This window comes from Pteronotus mesoamericanus, unplaced genomic scaffold (assembly GCF_021234165.1).
Source record: "Pteronotus mesoamericanus isolate MK-2021 breed Mesoamerican mustached bat unplaced genomic scaffold, CSHL_Meso_final contig_78, whole genome shotgun sequence".
NCBI lineage: Eukaryota > Metazoa > Chordata > Mammalia > Chiroptera > Mormoopidae > Pteronotus > Pteronotus mesoamericanus.
The window spans coordinates 10,234,865-10,258,252 of NW_026555258.1; the positions used below are offsets into that span (position 1 = coordinate 10,234,865).

The 23,388-nt window shown below is 43.9% G+C and overlaps 1 protein-coding gene across 1 annotated transcript; it reads right to left on the reverse strand.

Annotated features, from left to right (window-relative positions):
- Positions 1 to 7,582: 7,582 nt before the first annotated feature.
- On the reverse strand, positions 7,583 to 21,810 carry LOC129079291 (olfactory receptor 1J4-like). The gene is made up of 2 exons (XM_054584428.1): positions 21,322 to 21,810; positions 7,583 to 8,578 (listed from the first exon to the last, which is right to left on the reverse strand). The coding sequence occupies exons 1-2, from the start codon at positions 21,808 to 21,810 to the stop codon at positions 7,583 to 7,585; spliced, it is 1,485 nt and encodes a 494-aa protein (XP_054440403.1).
- Between the last annotated feature and the right edge of the window lie 1,578 nt (positions 21,811 to 23,388).

Here is a 23,388-nt window from a genome sequence, read left to right on the forward strand (position 1 = left end):
CAGTGGATAAGGGGATGGCCTTGATCCAAGGGGTCGCTGGTTCGATCCCCAGTCAGGGGTCATGCCTGGGTTGCAGGTAGGGTCCCCGGCCAGGGGCATGGGAGAGGCAGCCGGTCGATGTGTCTCTCGCACATTGGTGTTTCTCTCACTCTCTTTCTCCCTCCCTTTCCATCTCTCTAAAAACAAGTAAATAAAATCCGAAAAAAAGAAAAAGATGGCGGTGTAGGTAAACACAGCTCGCCTCCTCCCACAACTACCTCAAAATCACATCGAAACCACAGAACAACCATTATTGAAAAATGCCAATAATGGAGCTGAGTGGAAGTCCTACAACTGCGGAATTAAGGAGGAAACCACATTGAGACTGGTAGGAGTGGAAGACACGCGGAGAGGTGAAACAGGCTGGTCCCATACCCACGTGTGGCAGATAAAAATCAAGAGGGATATCTCGGGAGTGAGGTTTCCGAGCCCAACGCCACGTCCCCTAGTCCGTGGTTCCAGTACCAGGAAGATAAGTCCGCAAACTTCTAGCTGTAAAAAACAGTAGGGACTGAGGCTGTGGAAGACACAGATACCCGGATTACCTGGCAGTTCCACATAAAGGGCCCACACAGAGACTTAATTGGCCTCAATCTCTGAGCTCAGGCAGGGAGGCACACAGGGAAGGTCTGATGTGCCTGGCGTCAGAGCGAGAGATGGGGGGCAGCTTTTGCCCAGAGGGAAATGCAGGCAGAGGCCATGGTTTCTTTTCTGAGCCCACCCATCACAGAGCCACAGAGCCACAGAGCCTGCAGGCTGGCACCATATCTTGAGACTCCGCCAACCTGGCTCACACTGTTTGCCCCACCCTGGTGATTCCCTGAGGCTCCACCCCACCCAATGCTTGGGACCACCCAAGCTGTTTCCAGGGGCTTTTCTGTATGAATGGCTAGTCTTGGTTCATGCTTGAGGTATTCCTAAATTCTCTCAAACAAGCAACATCTGGCCTCAGCAAGCTCCATACCTCTCAGTAAGTTGCGCCAGGCCTGGCACTAGCAGCTCGCTGGCTTTGGCTCAGAGATTGCCCTTGCTTGAGCACCTCCAAGCCCAGCACGGTAGTAGCCATCTGAAGATCGCTTTGTAGCTTGTGCAGGGTTGCCTCAGACAAAACACAGGTGGCGGCACCTTCTGGAAGGCCCAAGAACCTGTGCACCCAATGGATAGCTACAGACCACGTCAGAGCATCGCCACCCAACCACCTCCGCAGGAAATATACTCAAGGAGTGGACTCAGTGGGCACTAGAGCCCCTTCCAAAGTAAGTCCTGCTTGTGGAGCGGGCCCCTGCGCAGCTGGTCCTCCATGGCTGTCAGGGGTTGGTTGTCAGTGCTTAGCCAGCACTTGCTGCTGATTAGCCTGGTAAATCCCTTCCAATGACCTGCCAAGAGCAATCAGGGCTCAACTACAAGAGGAGGGTATAAGCAGTTCACACAGTTGGTCCACCTTGAGTACCCAGCTTGAGTGACACGGGAGACTACCACCTGATGCTGCAGGACACCTATTATATCAGGCCACCGTATCGAGACAGGAAATCAAAAGCCCTACCTAATACACAGAAGCAAACACAGAGAAGCTGCCAGAATGAGGAGACAAAGACACATGGGCCAACCGAGAGAACAGAACAAAACTCCAGAAAAAGAACTAAACAAAATGGAGACCAGCACTCTACTAGATGTAGAATTTAAAACACTGGTTATAAGGATGATCAGCGAACTTAGGGGAAGAGCATATGAACTCGGAGAACTTCAGTAGCACAAAAAGGAGCATTGAATCCATAAAAGAGAACCAGTCAGAAACCAAGCATACACTAGCTGAAATGAAGATCAGCTTACAGGGGATCAACAGTAGAGTGGTTGAAGTCAAGAATCAAATCAGCGATTTGGAATATAAGGAAGCAATACATACCGAATGAGAACAGCAAGAAGAAAAAATAATTTTAAAAAACCTAGGACAGTGTAAAGTGCCTGTTGGACAACTTCTGGTATACCAACAGACACTTTGCACCTGGTATTAGCATCAGGGGTGCCAGAAGGAGAAGAGAGGGAGCCGAAATTGAAAACCTGTTTGAAGAAATGATGATAGAAAACTTCTCTAATGTGGTGAAGGAAATAAACATACAAGTCCAAGAAGCACAGAGGGCCCCAAACAAGATGAACTCAAAGAGGCCCACAGCAAGACACATTATAATTAAACTGCCAAAGAAAGGTTAAAGACAAAGAGAGAATCTTAAAAGCATCGAGAACAGCAGTTAGTTACCTGCAAGAGAGCTCCCATAAGGCAGTTGGCCGCTTTCCCAACGGAACTTTGCCAGCTAGAGGGGATTGGCAAGAAATATTCTAAGTGATGAAAAGCAAGGACCTACAACCAAATTACTCTAGCCAGCGAAGCTATCATTTAGATTTGAAGAACAGATAAAGAGCCTCCCAGACAAGAAAAAGCTAGTTTGTCGCCACCAAACCAGCATCATGTGAAATGTTAAAGGATCTTCTTTAAGAAGAAGGTGAAGAAGATTAAAAATATGAATAATGAAATGGAATCCAATACATATCAATTAATAATTGAACCTAAAAAGCAAAATAAATCAACAAGTAAAACAGGAAGAGAATCACAGATACAGAGAATGCTTTATAGGTTGCCAGATGCGGGGTGGGTCAGGGGATGGGCCAAAAGAGTGAAGGGATTAAGACGTATAAGTTCGTTGTTACTGCATAATCGTGGGGATGTAATGTACAGCATAAGGAATACAGTCACCAAAGAATACATGTGCCGGACCCATGGACGTGCACAATGGTGTGGGGATTGCCTGAGGGAGGGGGGGGGCGGTCTGGAGAGAGGGAGGAAAAGGGGGAAAAATTGGGACAACAGTAATAGCATAAACAATAAAATATAATTTAAATTTAAAAAGACAACACAGTCAAAACTGTATGAGTCATTATACTCATCTCCCCGTCTCTTCTGTTCTACCTCATCTAGGTAAACAGTTTCATTAGCTTCTGATTTATTCTTCCTGCTCAAATGAGAAGTCTTATCTTATTTCCCCTTCATTTTCACTTAAAGAGTAGCCTGCTACCAATGCTACTTTACACATTGCTTATTTTCCACTTGACAATACATCCCGATGTTTCTCCATCTTGATTCATAGATATCTTTGTGTTGTTTTTTTTTTCCACAGTTGCATAGTAATTTCATTGAATTTCTGTAGAATTTCCTGTATGGGTCCTAGAATGAGATATTGGAGATAGCGTCCTAAATGGCCACTGAATTGTGTACCTCAAATGGCTAAAATGGTCAATTTCATGTTTTGAAAAATAAAGTACAATTAAACAATATAGAGGATATAAGAAGTAACCACTGCATACAGCACAGTAAATAATTATAAAGTAATAATAGGGTATCATTAATCAGTTAATACTTGAAGAATGGAATAACAACACACGGGGCGGACCAAAAAAAGAAAGCCCTGATTTTATTTATTAAAAGTTGTGTATTTATTCTTACATATTTCAGCTTCGGTCACATTCAAAGTATTCTCCATTTGATGCACTACACCTGTAGAGACTTTTCTTCCATTGCTCCAAACTGTATTTGAACCCATGGATTTTGATGCCTTTTAGCGCTTCTGCCATTTTTTGTTTAACTCGTCCACACTGGCAAACGTTTCTCTTTTTTTGGTCGTCTTCTTATTTTATTAGAGAAGGCTGGTACCAACGGTTCAAATTTATATATTTAAAATTTTTTACCTGTATTTTCATTTTATTTTTTATCGTTGTTCAGTAACAGCTGTCCCACCGTTTTCCCTGTTGCTCTCCCCTGCCCCGTTCTCCCCTGAACCCTCCCCTGTTCCCACAGCCAGTCCCCACCCCATTGTCTGTGCCCTTGAGTCCTCTATTCATGTTCCTTGACTTGCCTCTTCCCCCTTCTTTCCCCTCTTATCCTGCTCCCCTCTCCCTGGTCACTCTTGAGTTTGTTCTTTACTTCCATGTCTCCGTTTCTGTTTCGCTGAACAAAGTGTTCCTTTTTGAGGACTTTTTTCATTGGGGAAAACAAAAGAGAAAGTTGCTGTGGGGCAAGATTGGCTGAACAGCGAAGGTGGGACAAGGAGTTCTTGCCACTTTTGGTGAAAAACTGTTGTGCGCTCAGCATGGTGACATCAGGTGCACTTGTGGGTCAACCAGTATGAAATCGGCAAGTGCCTTGGAAGAATCTTTAAAAAAAAAATTGGATCGTTTGTCTTCTTGGAGTAAAGTCGAGTGAGTTCTTTGTATATCTTGGAGATCAAACCTCTATCTGATGTATCATTAGCAAATATATTTTCCCAAATGGTTGGCTCCCTTTTCATTTTGCTGATGTTTTCTTTAGCCGTGCAGAAGCTTCTTATTTTGATGAGGTCCCACTTGTTTATTCTTTCCTTTATGTCCCTTGCTTTAGGAGACATATCAGTGAAAAAAATTGCTGCGTGGGATATCTGAGAGTTTCCTGCCAATGTTCTCCTCTAGGACTTTGATGGTGTTGCGACTTATATTTAAGTCTTTTATCCATCTTGAGTTTATTTTTGTGTATGGTGTCAGCTGATGATCCAATTTCAATTTTTTGCATGTAGCCATCCAGCTCTCCCAACACCATTTGTTGAAGAGGCTGTTATTGCTCCATTTTATGCTTCTGCCCCCTTTGTCAAATATTAGATGTCCATAGAGACCTGGGCTTATTTCTGGGCTTTCTATTCTGTTCCACTGGTCTATGGGTCTGTTCTTGTGCCAGTACCAGATTGTTTTGAGTATAGTGGCTTTGTAGTAGAGTTTGATGTCCGGTATTGTGATCCCTCCTACTTTGTGTTTCTTTCTCAAAATTGCTGCAGCTATTCGAGGTCGTTTATGGTTCCATATAAATTTTTGAAATGTCTGTTCTATTTCTGTGAAATACGTCATTGGTATCTTAATAGGGATTGCGTTGAATCTATAAATTGCTTTTGGTAGTATGGACATTTTAAGGATATTAATTCTTCCAATCCATGAGCACGGTACAAACGATCCAATCAAAAAATGGGCAAAGGACCTGGGCAGATGCTTTTCTAAGGAGGAGATACAGAGGGCCCAGAGGCATTTGAAAGGATGCTCTGCATCACTAGCCATTAGAGAAATGCAGATCAAAACCACCATGAGGTACCACCTCACACCGGTCAGAATGGCCATCATAAACAGATCCACAAACAACAGGTGCTGGCGAGGCTGTGGAGAAAAGGGAACTCTAGTCCACTGTTGGTGGGAATGCAGACTGGTGCAGCCACTATGGAAAGCAGTGTGGAATTTCCTCAGAAAGCTGAAAATGGAACTGCCTTTTGATCCAGCAATTCACCTGCTGGGACTATACCCTGAGAACACCAAAACGCCAATACAAAAGAACCTATGCACCCCAATGTTCATAGCAGCACAATTTACAATAGCCAAGTGTTGGAAGCAACCTAAATGCCCATCAGTAGATGATTGGATCAAAAAATTATGGTACATATACACAATGGAATACTACGTAGCAGAAAGAAAAAAAGAAGTACTAAACTTCGCAACAGCATGGATGGAACTGGAGAGCATCATGCTAAGCGAAATAAGCCAGGGGGCGAAAGACAAATACCATATGATCTCACCTATAAGCGGAACCTAACCAAGAATGCAAAGAAGCAAGGCAAATATGGCCAGCAACACTGAAAGGAAAAGAAATCAACAGAGACAAGAGGGAAGGGGGGCAGGGAAAGGGAAGGGAAGGTGAAAGTCAAGGAACATATAGCAAGGACTCATGGACAAAACCAAAGGGGAAGAGCTGAGGGAGGGAAGGTGGGAGGGGGCAAGGGAAAGGGGGGGGAAGGCAGAGACAAATGTATTTAAAAAGTAAATAAATTAATAAAAAAAAAAATAAAAAAAAATAAAAAAAAAAATAAAAATAAAAATAAAAATAAAAAGTAAAAAAAAAAAAAAAAAAAAAAAAAAAATTGACTGAAGCCAAACACAGCCACTCACCACAAATGACAGCTGGTATTCTGCAACCTTAACAGTGACACTTCTCCACCTTGAATGCTGCAGGTCGCATTGTCCTCAGTCACCACTTTGTCAAGCTCATTTTCTATAATGACAATGAATTTGGCTATGGCAACACGGTGGTGGATCTCATGGTTCACATGGCCTCCAAGAAGTAGAACTCTCTGGACCACCGGCCCCAGCGAGAGAATGAGAGGCCTTCATCTGCCTGGGAGTCCTTGCCCCAGCTTGATCCCCCTATAAACTGAGAACCTCCAGGCCTGCACGTAGACCCCCCCTAAAGAAGGGAGTGTCTTAGGGAGCCCTACTTTGTCATAAACCATCCGTAAAGATCACTGTACCCAGCCCATCCCCCACAAGGGAGGAAAACAAGGGAATAAATATGAAATAGATGTATCAAATAAGAAGACATAGTAATTTGGAAAATGTAAGTTCAAAGATATTATTCCATTAGATGTGAATAGATAAAATTCTCCAGAAATATATTGTTGCTTTACATAAAAAGGGCAAAATCCAGCTTTCCACCATTAACAATGGACACCTCTAGATATAAGGACATCGAAAATTTTAAAGTGATGGAAAAGAAATGCCATGTAAACCCTAACCAAAAGAAGCTGCACATTTACTAGATATACTATACTAGTATTTATATCTCAATGTGTATCTGCATCTGTGTATGCATCTATGCATATGGAAATAAAATATCGACACTAATATCAGAAGTAGATGAGCTATTAAGGGAGGATCCATTGCTAGAAATATCTCCTAATTATAAAACAAGTGATGTGCTATAAAATGTATTTTTTTATCCTCATGCAAGGACACATTTTTATTGATTTTAGAGAGAGAGGCGGGAGAGAGAAATTGAAATATGGATGTGAGAGAGAAAAACAGATTCGTTGGCACCCATAGGCATCCTGACTGCTGATTGATCCAGCAACCCAGGTGTGTGACTGGACCAGGGATTGAGCGTGCAGCCTTTTGGTTTAAGGAACAATACTCCAACCAACAGCGACACCCAACCAGGGTTCTTAAAACCATTTATTAAAAGTTTCTCTCTGTTTTTTGTTAAAAGATTTGCTTTGTAGCACTTGCCAATTTTCATAGTGTCATTATTCTTTACATGATGTCACTGCATGAGTTGGGAAGACATGCGCACAATCAGCTGAAGCCAATGAAGAGCCAGCATGAAAGAATCAATTCAAAAGGAAAAAAGTTATCCAGGAGCAGATCATGGTGTTAAATCAGTGTGTCCCTATAGTATAAACAACACATAAGCAAAAACTGATGTATTTCAAGGGAGAAAAAGACAAATCCACAATTGTAATTATGCAATGTGGTTTGCAAAAAAATTTCTATATCTTAGAAGAGATGAATAAGTGCAAAATATTAATTAGGAATAAAGAATTATAAACAACCCCAGTAGAAACCTTACGTCAATTCACTCATTAACAACACTTATACTTGACAACAGAATATTCTGTTAAAGTTATATGGAGATGTCGACCGTACAGTAATGTTAGGAGCTATACCTCACTCTGCTCCGGACTACATTAAGAGGATTTAGTGATTGCCACTTAAAGAGGTTAACCCTGGTGACAGACGTTTCTAAGGCCTGCTTTATATCCCTGTTCCTCAGGCTGTAGATGAAGGGGTTCAGCATGGGGGTAACTACCGTGTACATGACTGAAGCAATTATGTCTTTGGAATCCCACGATGAGGACAAAAAGTAAACACCTGCAAGTGTCCCGTAGTATAAAGACACCACGAGGAGATGGGAGCCAAAGGTAGAGAAGACTTTCAAGAGTCTCTTAGTGGAGGGTGCCCTCACGATGATCATCCCTATACGGATGTATGAGCCCAAAATAGTAGCCAAAGGCAAGAATAAAAGTATTCCTCCCTCGGTGAAGATGACCAGCTCATTGAGGGAGATGTCTGAGCAGCTCAGCTTCGTGAGCACAGTGAATTCACAGAAGAAGTGGGCGACAGCATTGTCAGCACAAAAGGACAGTCGGACCACAAGGAGGGTGTGCACCAGTGCATGAACACAGGCAATAATCCAGGAGGCAGCCACCAAGAGCACACACAGCTCCTCCTTCATGATGGTGGTGTAGGTTAGAGGGTGACAGATGGCCACATACCTGTCATATGCCATCACAGCCAGAAGGAAATTGTCAAGACTCCCAAAAAGTATGAAAAAATAGAGCTGAGAAATGCATCCCTCATAGGGGATGGATTGTTGCTGCGTCTGCATGTCTGTAAGCATCTTCGGGACAGTGACAGATGACAGAGAAATGTCAGAGAAAGCCAAGTGGCTGAGGAAGAAGTACATGGGCGTGTGCAGGCGGGAGTCCAGCCTGATGAGCAGGATGATGAGGAGGTTACCCAGCACCGTGGTCAGGTACATGCCCAGGAACAGGGCGAAGAACGCGCCCTGCTGCCCTGGCGGGACGGGGAGCCCCAGGAGGAGGAACTCGGACACATGGCTCTGGTTCTCAGGCCCCATGCAGCTCTTCTCTCTGCCAAGAACAAAGGTGGTTTGGGAATCTCAGTATCCTAGAAAGAGAGCCAGTACTACTTCATCGCATGCTGAAATTCTCTGGGAAAATCATGAAGTTTTTCTACACATTTATTAATTCCTTAGACCTGTAAAAGTATGCACCTTTGCTGTATCCCAGCCTGGTTCCAGTATGACATTGAAACCCCTACAACCAACAAAACTTCACTGCCCACAAGCAGGAGGTGTTCACTGTTTCATCAGCCGTTGTTTATTGAACACCGAGTCCATGTCAGGACGTCTACTAAGGACCAAGATCCATCAGTGAACAGGTAAAGCAGGTCCCCCTTCTAGGAGTTTAGATCTCGATGAGCATGGAGGGACAATTTCTCCACCAGGCCAGAGCCATGCATAATAATTCACTTCGGCAGAATCAGGAGATGAACCCGAAACCTCGGATCAGTTGGTTCTGCCTTAAACTAACGTGAGGCTCCAGGGCTGAGGAGATGTGGGAGCGATGGCAGTCTCCACGTGAGAACCTGCCGAGTCCCATCGACCTACAGCTGCAACCTCAGGGACTCTCAAGAAATTGTGGGCATTTAAGCCACTCGATGGCACAATAGCTCCCAAACCAGAAAAGTCCAGAAACTTTCATAAGAATGCTGCACATTTTGGTGAACATCTGGGTGCTGGGCTAAGAATTTTACCTACGCTTCCTAATTCAATCCACTCATCTGACTCATATTCCCAGAATTTTAGACCTCTTCACAGCTGCAGTAAGAATTTGTGGTCTTTTACCTTGTTAGCTTTTAATAAATAGAAACTTAAATGTTACAGGCTCTGTAGTCACACAACAGCAGGGTCAGGGACAAAATGGCACACACATGTGTGGATCTGTGTCTGTATTACATATAATATGTCATGTATATACTTGTTACATATTTTTATTTTCTATGAATTACAATTTACCAAGTATTAGCTACCTCATGGGGTTCAGTGTAATACATCTGGTTGATCAGAACCCATGCCCAGAACCATTTAACATGGAATCTTTCCATTTGTTGGTAAGGGTAGCCAAGCACAATATCTTATTTTAGAGATGTGCAGACCAAAGTTGTCTAAAATTTTTTAGTGCCCTTACTAGATAATTTCATTCCTTCATATTCATATACTTTTCAAGTGAAGAAAAATTTTCCAGTATTTTAACTTCTTTGTATTTATCCAACAACCGTTTACTGAAGGCTTTTGTAAGATTCACCAGGCAAATGTTCCTCCCAACTGATGGGTGTGGAAAATGAGTCTAGGACTTAAGCAACTTTCCCAAGGTCTCGCCGCCTTTGGGTGGTGATTCTACCATATACTTTCACACAGCAGGATGCCTGGAGTGGTTTTCTTAGTTGTTTTTCTGTTTGTTTGTTTTATTTTTAATTGGCCTGGAACTTTAATAAAACTAAAAGGTTGCAAAATTGTGAGCAGCTCAGTCACACTCGGGTACGTGAAAATGATAACCGATTTGTTTCAGAAACGGGGTTGCTTAGAGTTTGGTTTCTTGAGCTAATGGTGCCCCAGAATGAGGACACTTAAGGAAACACATGAGGTCATAGGTGGAGATCACACACACATAAACACACAGAGTGCTGATCTTTGAATTTCAGTCACTTGTGACCAAGATCCCACCCTAAAGGAAAGAGAGCCAATACGTGGTTCTGCTCAAATACTCATATGTTGGATCGGACTAAAAGCCCATTACACTTTTTCCATAAAATAAAAAGATACCTTTCTCATGTTCATCACTAACTTCATTGATTTGACTATTTTGAGTAAGTCAGCTATCTTCCACCGTTGGCTTCAGTGGGTACAGACCAGGGGTGCTGCTAAACATCTTCCAACACATACGACAGCCCACGGCAAAGAATATTGGGCCAGAATGTCCATCGTACCAAGAAACTTTGCAAACCAGTTTTGACACGTTCAATCAGTCACAGCACCTTCTCCATACACTGCACAAACCTTTTTCTGTGCATCATTTGCAGTCTCACATTTCTTGAGGAAATAAAACAGTGTAGTCCAAAAATGTTGCATATTTTTGCCCATCCTCAAAATTAAAATGGGAGCACAAAAATTCACCAATTTTGATAAGTCTTTAAAAATGCACTCTGATGTCACAGCTGTCACAGTACAACCTAACAAAATTGTTTCCGATGAAGTTAAAGGCACCTAAGCACTACCAAGAGCCATCGTACAGAAAAAACTAAGCAAACTTTTTGGCCAAGCCAATACGTACATACAATCCTGAGTAACACACAAAGTGAGACATACACACAACACAATGATGGAGCACTCACCCGCACACCCTGACAATGCACAACAACACAACTGACTCATGACACACCTGGTAAACACTCAACTCACCACGTACACAAAACTCAGACACCATACACACATCACCAAAAGCACACAAGACCACAAAACATTAAAATTATCACAAGAAACTCACTCCAACGACACATATGCACACCCAGCCACACACCCCTACTAATAAAGAGGCCATGCTTCCGCCCCTTCTGACACATCGCCTTGTCGGGGGAAGGCGGTCAGCGTGGGGCAGAGAAGCCTGTTCAGCCACAGGTGCACTCATTAAACCACCACCCACACCCGAGGCACATGGCCACACACATGGTAACATACAGAGAAATCCAAACGACACACCCTCCTGCTGTCACACACGAGCGTGTGACCCACGGGCTCAGCTTGCACGTGCACCAGCACACGCCGCTGAGCAGAGGTGCGGGGTCCCTCTCTGACCTGACCGTGGCTCCTCTGAGGTCTGGCATCTTCCTGTCCAGTATGAGATCAACGAGTGTCACTCCCGATGCTCAGCTGTGACGCCAGTGCTTACAATCGCAGGCGTGAGTCAGGAGCCCCTAGTCGCACGCCAGGGGACCGATCTGGGGCCCAGGGTTGGGTCAGACTTAGGAAAAGAGTCAGGCTGTGAGGCAGGTACGTAGCACACACACACACAACTGTCCAACAGCATGTACACAAGCGTGTGAAATATATGCAGGCATACACAGTCATGGACACACAGTCATGGACACAGACTGATGTATGAACTTACTAGCAAGCAGGCAGAGCCGTATCCCAGTGCAGACATCCGATCCCTCTGACCTGTGCTTCTCTTTGGTGAGATCAAACACTACTGCAGACTACTGCCCTGCTCCTCAGGGCAACACAAGTGAAGGGGCTTCTTGACATATAGAAGAAGCATCTGAGGCCATGGCACTTCTACAGACTTTGACGTAGTTTAAACAGCCCGAGAGAAATGACTCAAAAGATTACACGTGCTTAGTAATGAGAGACTGACACCAAGTCCCCAAGCTTCTGGCTAATTTCTGCCTGCCCTTTTGGGAGCTGTGAGTCCAGGAGCCAGAGGGGCTGGAGACCTAGGGGACAGCGTCCCTGATTCATTCCAGTGATGCCCTGGACCTCCTTCTTCTTGGGCACTGAGCCAGCTGGGAAAAGGATTTTTCAACTCTTTATCTGGAAATGATGTTGAAGGTATACAAATGTTCTATATGATATGAAGAATTCCTGTACAGGCCTCACCCAGATGTCCCAGAGTTTAACATTTTACTATTTTACCTTCAGTGTGCAGGTATGTGTTAATGTATATATGTTTCAGGCTTAGATTTGCAGGAGATACACCACAACACTCGTTATTAGAAAACATAATAATAGTTTTTCCAAAGCCTAGCGTCTGTATCCGTGATCAAATGGCTAAAGTAGTGTCTGCCAGGTTCTCTACTGCAAATTTATCATTTTCAAATTTACTATTTGACCTCCCAATTAATACAGGCCATTGGGGTAGGTAATTTGAAACTACGTAATAGTAACTTTTTCCTTCGTTACCTATCACCCACTATATTTAACATCCATTGGTGACTCTTGTATGACAATGTTCTGCAGACGTGGTCACCAGGTGATGACTTTTCTAATTCTAGCCTTCTATTGTCTTTATTAGTTGTATAAGTCACTTTCCCTTATTCTCCGCTCATTTCCTTTTATTTACTTATTTATATATTATGGGCTCATGGATTCTTACTCTTTGAGTTCTAATCCATTACCATTTGATTCATTTTGAAGTTTTATGTGCGTTCATTGCTTGCAAGCATTCTAAATGCTCTGAGAGAGCCAAGTAGGAAATATATCTGAAAGAAACAGAAATAGTCAAAACTGGGAACTAGGAAACTAAAGGTTGTTTACCCACGGAAGGTGTGTCAGGAAGAATGGGGGATGGGAACAGTATATGTTCATATTTTCAAGCCCATGAGTTTGAATTGATATCTCCAGTTCTAGTTTGATGTCATAGAGTTCTTTCCGGCCTCTCCATTTCCATGTACATAGCACCTTTCTCACGAGAGTGAGGAGTCACTCCCCTTTTCCTGAATGTTTACTTACTTATTTGCTGAGTCTTTGGATACATGGGAAGTAGTTTCAGAATCTTGAACTCATGCCACTCTTAGTGACACAGTAACTACAGCCTAAGACTTTCTTTCCAGCTTTTTCTTTTTATTGTAAGAGGGCATAGTCAAGATTGTCGATTCAGTAATTACTTCCGTTACTTATTTTGTTTTCTCCTTTAGTCTAATTATGTTATTAACTTGAAGCATAGCTAGGTTTATTTGTTTTGTCTTATTCTGTTTTGCTTTGAGCACCCCCTCTTCTGTTCATTGTTTTGTGGCAAAAGACACCATAGAGTTGAGCCCGTCAAGGGGGTGGTGTAAGCCGTGGCTGGCGTGTCTCAGTGGATAAGGGGATGGCCTTGATCCAAGGGGTCGCTGGTTCGATCCCCAGTCAGGGGTCATGCCTGGGTTGCAGGTAGGGTCCCCGGCCAGGGGCATGGGAGAGGCAGCCGGTCGATGTGTCTCTCGCACATTGGTGTTTCTCTCACTCTCTTTCTCCCTCCCTTTCCATCTCTCTAAAAACAAGTAAATAAAATCCGAAAAAAAGAAAAAGATGGCGGTGTAGGTAAACACAGCTCGCCTCCTCCCACAACTACCTCAAAATCACATCGAAACCACAGAACAACCATTATTGAAAAATGCCAATAATGGAGCTGAGTGGAAGTCCTACAACTGCGGAATTAAGGAGGAAACCACATTGAGACTGGTAGGAGTGGAAGACACGCGGAGAGGTGAAACAGGCTGGTCCCATACCCACGTATGGCAGATAAAAATCAAGAGGGATATCTCGGGAGTGAGGTTTCCGAGCCCAACGCCACGTCCCCTAGTCCGTGGTTCCAGTACCAGGAAGATAAGTCCGCAAACTTCTAGCTGTAAAAAACAGTAGGGACTGAGGCTGTGGAAGACACAGATACCCGGATTACCTGGCAGTTCCACATAAAGGGCCCACACAGAGACTTAATTGGCCTCAATCTCTGAGCTCAGGCAGGGAGGCACACAGGGAAGGTCTGATGTGCCTGGCGTCAGAGCGAGAGATGGGGGGCAGCTTTTGCCCAGAGGGAAATGCAGGCAGAGGCCATGGTTTCTTTTCTGAGCCCACCCATCACAGAGCCACAGAGCCACAGAGCCTGCAGGCTGGCACCATATCTTGAGACTCCGCCAACCTGGCTCACACTGTTTGCCCCACCCTGGTGATTCCCTGAGGCTCCACCCCACCCAATGCTTGGGACCACCCAAGCTGTTTCCAGGGGCTTTTCTGTATGAATGGCTAGTCTTGGTTCATGCTTGAGGTATTCCTAAATTCTCTCAGACAAGCAACATCTGGCCTCAGCAAGCTCCATACCTCTCAGTAAGTTGCGCCAGGCCTGGCACTAGCAGCTCGCTGGCTTTGGCTCAGAGATTGCCCTTGCTTGAGCACCTCCAAGCCCAGCACGGTAGTAGCCATCTGAAGATCGCTTTGTAGCTTGTGCAGGGTTGCCTCAGACAAAACACAGGTGGCGGCACCTTCTGGAAGGCCCAAGAACCTGTGCACCCAATGGATAGCTACAGACCACGTCAGAGCATCGCCACCCAACCACCTCCGCAGGAAATATACTCAAGGAGTGGACTCAGTGGGCACTAGAGCCCCTTCCAAAGTAAGTCCTGCTTGTGGAGCGGGCCCCTGCGCAGCTGGTCCTCCATGGCTGTCAGGGGTTGGTTGTCAGTGCTTAGCCAGCACTTGCTGCTGATTAGCCTGGTAAATCCCTTCCAATGACCTGCCAAGAGCAATCAGGGCTCAACTACAAGAGGAGGGTGTAAGCAGTTCACACAGTTGGTTCACCTTGAGTACCCAGCTTGAGTGACACGGGAGACTACCACCTGATGCTGCAGGACACCTATTATATCAGGCCACCGTATCGAGACAGGAAATCAAAAGCCCTACCTAATACACAGAAGCAAACACAGAGAAGCTGCCAGAATGAGGAGACAAAGACACATGGGCCAACCGAGAGGACAGAACATAACTCCAGAAAAAGAACTAAACAAAATGGAGACCAGCACTCTACTAGATGTAGAATTTAAAACACTGGTTATAAGGATGATCAGCGAACTTAGGGGAAGAGCATATGAACTCGGAGAACTTCAGTAGCACAAAAAGGAGCATTGAATCCATAAAAGAGAACCAGTCAGAAACCAAGCATACACTAGCTGAAATGAAGATCAGCTTACAGGGGATCAACAGTAGAGTGGTTGAAGTCAAGAATCAAATCAGCGATTTGGAATATAAGGAAGCAATACATACCGAATGAGAACAGCAAGAAGAAAAAATAATTTTAAAAAACCTAGGACAGTGTAAAGTGCCTGTTGGACAACTTCTGGTATACCAACAGACACTTTGCACCTGGTATTAGCATCAGGGGTGCCAGAAGGAGAAGAGAGGGAGCCGAAATTGAAAACCTGTTTGAAGAAATGATGATAGAAAACTTCTCTAATGTGGTGAAGGAAATAAACATACAAGTCCAAGAAGCACAGAGGGCCCCAAACAAGATGAACTCAAAGAGGCCCACAGCAAGACACATTATAATTAAACTGCCAAAGAAAGGTTAAAGACAAAGAGAGAATCTTAAAAGCATCGAGAAAAGCAGTTAGTTACCTGCAAGAGAGCTCCCATAAGGCAGTTGGCCGCTTTCCCAAAGGAACTTTGCCAGCTAGAGGGGATTGGCAAGAAATATTCTAAGTGATGAAAAGCAAGGACCTACAACCAAATTACTCTAGCCAGCGAAGCTATCATTTAGATTTGAAGAACAGATAAAGAGCCACCCAGACAAGAAAAAGCTAGTTCGTCGCCACCAAACCAGCATCATGTGAAATGTTAAAGGATCTTCTTTAAGAAGAAGGTGAAGAAGATTAAAAATATGAATAATGAAATCGAATCCAATGCATACCAATTAATAATTGAACCTAAAAAGCAAAATAAATCAACAAGTAAAACAGGAAGAGAATCACAGATACAGAGAATGCTTTATAGGTTGCCAGATGCGGGGTGGGTCAGGGGATGGGCCAAAAGAGTGAAGGGATTAAGACGTATAAGTTCGTTGTTACTGCATAATCGTGGGGATGTAATGTACAGCATAAGGAATACAGTCACCAAAGAATACATGTGCCGGACCCATGGACGTGCACAATGGTGTGGGGATTGCCTGAGGGAGGGGGGGGCGGTCTGGAGAGAGGGAGGAAAAGGGGGAAAAATTGGGACAACAGTAATAGCATAAACAATAAAATATAATTTAAATTTAAAAAGACAACACAGTCAAAACTGTATGAGTCATTATACTCATCTCCCCGTCTCTTCTGTTCTACCTCTCTAGGTAAAGAGTTTCATTAGCTTCTGATTCATTCTTCCTGCTCAAATTAGAAGTCTTATCTTATTTCCCCTTCATTTTCACTTAAAGAGTAGCCTGCTACCAATGCTACTTTACACATTGCTTATTTTCCACTTGACAATACATCCCGATGTTTCTCCATCTTGATTCATAGATATCTTTGTGTTGTTTTTTTTTTCCACAGTTGCACAGTAATTTCATTGAATTTCTGTAGAATTTCCTGTATGGGTCCTAGAATGAGATATTGGAGATAGCGTCCTAAATGGCCACTGAATTGTGTACCTCAAATGGCTAAAATGGTCAATTTCATGTTTTGAAAAATAAAGTACAATTAAACAATATAGAGGATATAAGAAGTAACCACTGCATACAGCACAGTAAATAATTATAAAGTAATAATAGGGTATCATTAATCAGTTAATACTTGAAGAATGGAATAACAACACACGGGGCGGACCAAAAAAAGAAAGCCCTGATTTTATTTATTAAAAGTTGTGTATTTATTCTTACATATTTCAGCTTCGGTCACATTCAAAGTATTCTCCATTTGATGCACTACACCTGTAGAGACTTTTCTTCCATTGCTCCAAACTGTATTTGAACCCATGGATTTTGATGCCTTTTAGCGCTTCTGCCATTTTTTGTTTAACTCGTCCACACTGGCAAACGTTTCTCTTTTTTTGGTCGTCTTCTTATTTTATTAGAGAAGGCTGGTACCAACGGTTCAAATTTATATATTTAAAATTTTTTACCTGTATTTTCATTTTATTTTTTATCGTTGTTCAGTAACAGCTGTCCCACCGTTTTCCCTGTTGCTCTCCCCTGCCCCGTTCTCCCCTGAACCCTCCCCTGTTCCCACAGCCAGTTCCCACCCCATTGTCTGTGCCCTTGAGTCCTCTATTCATGTTCCTTGACTTGCCTCTTCCCCCTTCTTTCCCCTCTTATCCTGCTCCCCTCTCCCTGGTCACTCTTGAGTTTGTTCTTTACTTCCATGTCTCCGTTTCTGTTTCGCTGAACAAAGTGTTCCTTTTTGAGGACTTTTTTCATTGGGGAAAACAAAAGAGAAAGTACACTAGAACACTCAGGTAGCAGGCAAAGCCTGTACTACAGGGGCCTGCCCTCCAGTAGACAATTCCATCTTGAGGGTCTCCTTTCACATACACTTAATCAATCAAAAGGGAAGAAGACAAGGCTCTCTGCCCCTCCTGTTGGACAGAGAGCTGCGTCTTCCTGCACAGTGCCAGTCGCAACCTGAGCCGTGATTGTAAAGGTTGGAGTGAACAGGTTTGGCCAAATTGGGCGCCTGGTCACCGGGACTGCTTTTAACTCTGGCAAAGTAGATATTATTGCCATCAGTGACCCCTTCATCACCTCAACGCCACGGTCTGCTTGATCTGGTATGATTCTACTCATGGGAAGTTCAAGGGTAGAGTCATGGCTAAACAGGAAGCTTTTCATCAATGAAAAGTCCATCTCCATGTTCCAGGAGAGATGTCCAGCCACCATCCAATGGGCAGATGCTCATGCTAAATATTTTGTGAAGGCCACTGGTGTCTTCACTACCTTGGAGAATCCTGTGGTTCACTTGAAGGGTGGAGCCAAGAGAGTCCTCATTTCTGCCCGTTGGCATGCCCCCATGTTTGTGATGGATGTGAATTATGACAGGTATGACAACTCCCTCAAGACTGTCAGCAATGCTTCCTGCACCACCACCTAGTGCCCTCGCCCCAGCCAAGGTTATCCATGTCAACTCTGGCATGATAGAGGGACTCATGGCCACAGTCCATGCCATCAGTGCTACCTGGAAGACTGGACGGCCCCTCTGGGAAGCTGTGGTATGATGGCTGAGGGGCTGCCCAGAGCACCATCCCTGCTTCTACTGGCCCTGCCAAGGCTGCGCGCAAGACCATCCCTGACCTGAATAGAAGTTCACTCACGTGGCCTTCCATGTCCCCACCCTCAGTGTATCAGGTATGGATCTGATCTGCCACCTGGAGAAAGCTACCAAATATGGTGACATCAATAAGGCAGTGAAGCAAGCATGTTAGGGTCCCCTCAAGTGCATGCTGGGTTGTACTGAGGACCAGATTGTCCTCTGCAACTTTAACAGTGACGCTCCTACAGCTTCAGTGCTGGGGCTGGCATTGCTCTCAGTCACCACTTTGTTAAGCTCATTTCCTGTAATGACAACGAATCTGGCTACAGCAACAGGGTGGTGGATCTCATGGTTCACGTGGCCTCCAAGGAGTAAGAACCACCTGGACCACCAGCCCCAGTGAGAGAACGAGAGGCCCTCAGCTGCTGGGGAGTCATTGCCCCAGATTGATCCCCCAACACACCAAGAACCTCCAGGCTTGCACATTTCCATTCAGATCCCCTCAAGAAGGGAAGTCATAGGGAGCCCTACCTCATCATGCACCTTAAGTAAAGATCTCTGTACCCAGTCCACCCCCCAAAAGGGAGGAAGACAAGAGAGAATAAATATGAAACAGATGTGTCAAATAAAAAATATAGTAATTTAGAAAATCAAGTTCAAAGATACTATTATTACATTAGATGTGAATAGATAAACTTCTCCAAAAATATAATTGTTGCTTTACATAAAAAAGGCAAAATCCAACTTTCCACCATTAACAGTGGACGCCTCTTAGATATAAAGACATAGAAAATTTTACAGTGATGGAAAAGAAATGCCATGAAACTCTAACCAAAAGAAAGCTGCATCTTTACTAGATATATTATACTAGTATTTATATCTGTCTGTATCTGTATCTATGTACACATCTATGCATATGGAAATAAAATTCCATAGTAATATCAGAAGTAGATGAACTGTTAAGAGAGGACCCATTGCTAGAAATATCTGCTAATTATAAACCAAGTGATGTGCTCTAAAATGCATTTTTTATCCTCACAGGAAGATGTATTTTTATTGATTTTAGAGAGAGAGGAAGGGAGAGAGAGGGAGAAATATGGATGTGGGAGGGTGTTACCGAACAAAAGGACCCGTTGGTGAGGGCAGTGCATAGATGCTATTACCGAAAGAACGACACCCTCCTTCCCTGGGACCGCTCGGTTACGGGTCCTTTGCCCGCTGCCCTTGGAATTATGGCTCTCAATGGCAGAGTTTGTTGTAAAGGAAAGGAACAAATAATTACTCAAAGGATACTCAGGTTTGGTTAATGGCTAAATGTCACCCTTAAACCTCAAAATCCCTTCAAAATGATCACCAGCACACACAGTCCTGCCTTCCCCACTTTACCCAGTTAGGCCAGTCAGCCCAGTCAAGGGTACCATCCCTCAGAAGAAAAAGAACAGAAGTCCGGGCCTCGACTAGGCAGACCTCTCGCGGGTCTCAACACCATCCACTGCGTCGCCACGATCTCCAGCTCTCAATCCATAACCATATAGCACCTTCTCATGGCCCACTACCAAGAGTCCTTTTTCCCCTCCTTCTCTCCTCGTGGTCTTCACACTGTTCCCCAGAGTCTGTGTCCCTTTGTCTCTCCTGCAGGCCCCTGTCTCTTCTCTTTCTCTCCCCCAGTTACATTCTCTGTTCAGTCTTTGTAATCTTCTTAATTAGCTTTAGTGATACACAAAATAACCCTCTTTGCAAATGAGGAATGAAGCTATTCTGTTATTGACATGCAAAATGACTCTAAAGTGTCCTGCTCAAGGTCCAATCCCCCAAGGGGTCCGGCCCTGGGGTGGGGAGTATATTTGTCTTGGACACACCAATCTCTGGACCACATTGCAAATACCCTTTGGGGCGGGCCCTGGCTGTGCCCTGCTACAAGAGAACCATAGATTGGTTGCCACTCATACGCATCCTGATTGGGGATCGATCCTGCAACCCAGCTAAGTGCCCGGATCAGGGAATGAGCCTGCACCCTTTTGGTATAAGGAACAATACTCCAACCAACAGGGCCACCCAACCAGGGCTCTGAAATACATTTTTTTAAGTTTCTCTCTGTTTTTTGTTAAAAGATTTGCTTTGTAGCACTTGCCAATTTTCATAGTGTCATTATTGTTAACATGATGTCACTGAATGAGTTGGGAAGACATGCAGTCAATCAGCTGAAGCCGATGAAGAGCCAGCAAGAAAGAATTAATTCAAAAGAAAAAGTTCACCAGGAGCAGATCATGGTGTTAAATCAGTGTGTCCTTATAGTATAAAAAACACATAAGCAAAAACTGATGAATTTCAAGGGAGAAAAAGACAAATCCACAATTGTAACTATGCAACATGTTTTGCACAAGATTTTCCATATATCTTATAAGAGATGATGAACAAGTGAAAAATGTTAATTAGGGATAAAGAATTATAAACAACGCCAGTAGAAAACCTTACCTCATTCACTTATTAACAGCACTTATACGTGACAACAGAATGGATATTCTATTAAAGTTATAGGGAAATGTTGACCATACAATAATGTTAAGAGCTATACCTCACTCTGCTCCGGACTACATTAAGAGGATTTAGTGATTGCCACTTAAAGAGGTTAACCCTGGTGACAGACGTTTCTAAGGCCTGCTTTATATCCCTGTTCCTCAGGCTGTAGATGAAGGGGTTCAGCATGGGGGTAACTACCGTGTACATGACCGAAGCAATTATGTCTTTGGAATCCCACGATGAGGACAAAAAGTAAACACCTGCAAGTGTCCCATAGTATAAAGACACCACGAGGAGATGGGAGCCACAGGTAGAGAAGACTTTCAAGAGTCTCTTAGTGGAGGGAGGCCTCACAATGATCGTCCCTATGCAGATGTAAGAGCCCAAAACAGTAGCCAAAGGAAGGAAATAAACCATTCCTCCCTCGGTGAAGATGACCAGCTCATTGAGGGAGACGTCTGAGGAGCTCAGCTTCAGAAGCACAGTGAGGTCACAGAAGAAGTGGGTGACACTATTGCCAGCACAAAAGGATAATCGGACCAAGAGGAGAGTGTGCACCAGTGCATGAGCACAGGCAATAATCCAGGAGGCAGCCACCAACAGTACACACAGCTCATCCCTCATGATGGTGGTATAGCGAAGGGGGTGACAGATGGCCACGTACCTGTCATATGCCATCACAGCCAGAAGGAAATTGTCAAGACTAGCAAATAATATGAAAAAATAGAGCTGAGAAATGCATCCCATGTAGGGGATGGATTGTTGCCGAGTCTGCATGTTCATGAGCATGTTTGGAACAGTGACAGATGACAGAGAAATGTCAGAGAAAGCCAAGTGGCTGAGGAAGAAGTACATGGGTGTGTGCAGGCGGGAATCCAGCCTGATGAGCAGGAGGATGAGCAGGTTGCCCAGCACCGTGGTCAGGTACATGCCCAGGAACAGGGCGAAGAACGTGCCCTGCTGCCCTGGCAGGACGGGGAGCCCCAGAAGGAGGAACTCGGACACATGGCTCTGGTTCTCAGGCCCCATGCAGCTCTTCTCTCTGCCGGGGACGGAGGAGGTTTTGGAATCTTCTGTATCCTAGAAAGACAAGAATTATCACACCTCATACTCTAAGTCTCTGGGAAAATCATGAATTTTTTCTACGTTTATTAATTTCTTAGACCTGTAAAAGTATGCACCTTTGCTGTATCCCAGCCTGGTTCCAGGATGACACTGAAACCCCTACAACCAGCAAAACTTCACTGCACAGAAGCAGGAGGTGTTCACTGTTTCATCAGCCGTTGTTTATTGAACACCGAGTCCACGTCAGGACGTCTACTAAGGACCGAGATCCATCAGTGAACAGGTAAAGCAGGTCCCCGTTCTAGGAGTTTAGATCTCGATGAGCATGGAGGGACAATTTCTCCACCAGGCCAGAGCCATGCATAATAATTCACTGCGGCAGAATCAGATGAACCCAGAAACCTGGTATCAGTTGGTTCTGCCTTAAACTAACGTGAGGCTCCAGGGCTGAGGAGATATGGGAGCGATGGCAGTCTCCACGTGAGAACCTGCCGAGTCCCATCGACCTACAGCTGCAACCTCAGGGACTCTCAAGAAATTGTGGGCATTTAAGCCACTCGATGTCACAATAGCTCCCAAACCAGAAAAGTCCAGAAACTTTCATAAGAATGCTGAACATTTTGCTGAACGTCTGGGAGTTGAACTAAGGATTTTACCTATGCTTCCTAATTCAATCCACTCATCTGACTGACATTCCCAGAATTTAAGACCACGTCACAGCTACAGTAAGAATTTGTGGTCTTTTACCTATTTTAGCTTTTAAGAAATAGAAACATAAATGATACAGACTCTGTAGTCACACAACAGCACGGTCGGGGACAAAATGGCACACACGTATGTATCTGTGTCTGTATTACATGTGATATGTAATGTATACACTTGTTACATATTTTTATTTTCTATGAATTACAATTTACCAAGTATTAGCTGCCTCGTGGGGTTCAGTGTAATACATCTGGTTGATCAGAACCCATGCCCAGAGCCAGTTAACATGGAATCTTTCCATTTGTTGGTAAGGGTAGCCAAGCACAGTATCTTATTTTAGAGATGTGCGGACTCAAAGTTGTCTAAAATTTTTTAGTGCCCTTACTAGATAATTTCATTCCTTCATATTCATATACTTTTCAAGTGAAGAAAAATTTTCCAGTATTTTAACTTCTTTGTATTTATCCAACAACCGTTTACTGAAGGCTTTTGTAAGATTCACCAGGCAAATGTTCCTCCCAACTGATGGGTGTGGAAAATGAGTCTAGGACTTAAGCAACTTTCCCAAGGTCTCGCCGCCTTTGGGTGGTGATTCTACCATATACTTTCACACAGCAGGATGCCTGGAGTGGTTTTCTTAGTTGTTTTTCTGTTTGTTTGTTTGTTTTATTTTTAATTGGCCTGGAACTTCAATAAAACTAAAAGTTTGCAAAATTGTGAGCAGCTCAGTCACACTCGGGTACGTGAAAATGATAACCGATTTGTTTCAAAAACAGGGTTGCTTAGAGTTTGGTTTCTTGAGCTAATGGTGCCCCAGAATGAGGACACTTAAGGAAA

What these genes read in the sequence shown, in the direction of transcription:
- LOC129079291 (XM_054584428.1), bottom strand. Translation starts at nt 21,810, where the DNA reads ATGGGGCCTGAGAACCAGAGCCATGTGTCCGAGTTCCTCCTTCTGGGG. An exon ending in TGGTGCACACTCTCCTCTTG is followed by an intron (nt 8,579 to 21,321) that starts GTCCGATTATCC and finishes CTTGGCAGAGAG; the next exon opens with AAGAGCTGCATGGGGCCTGA.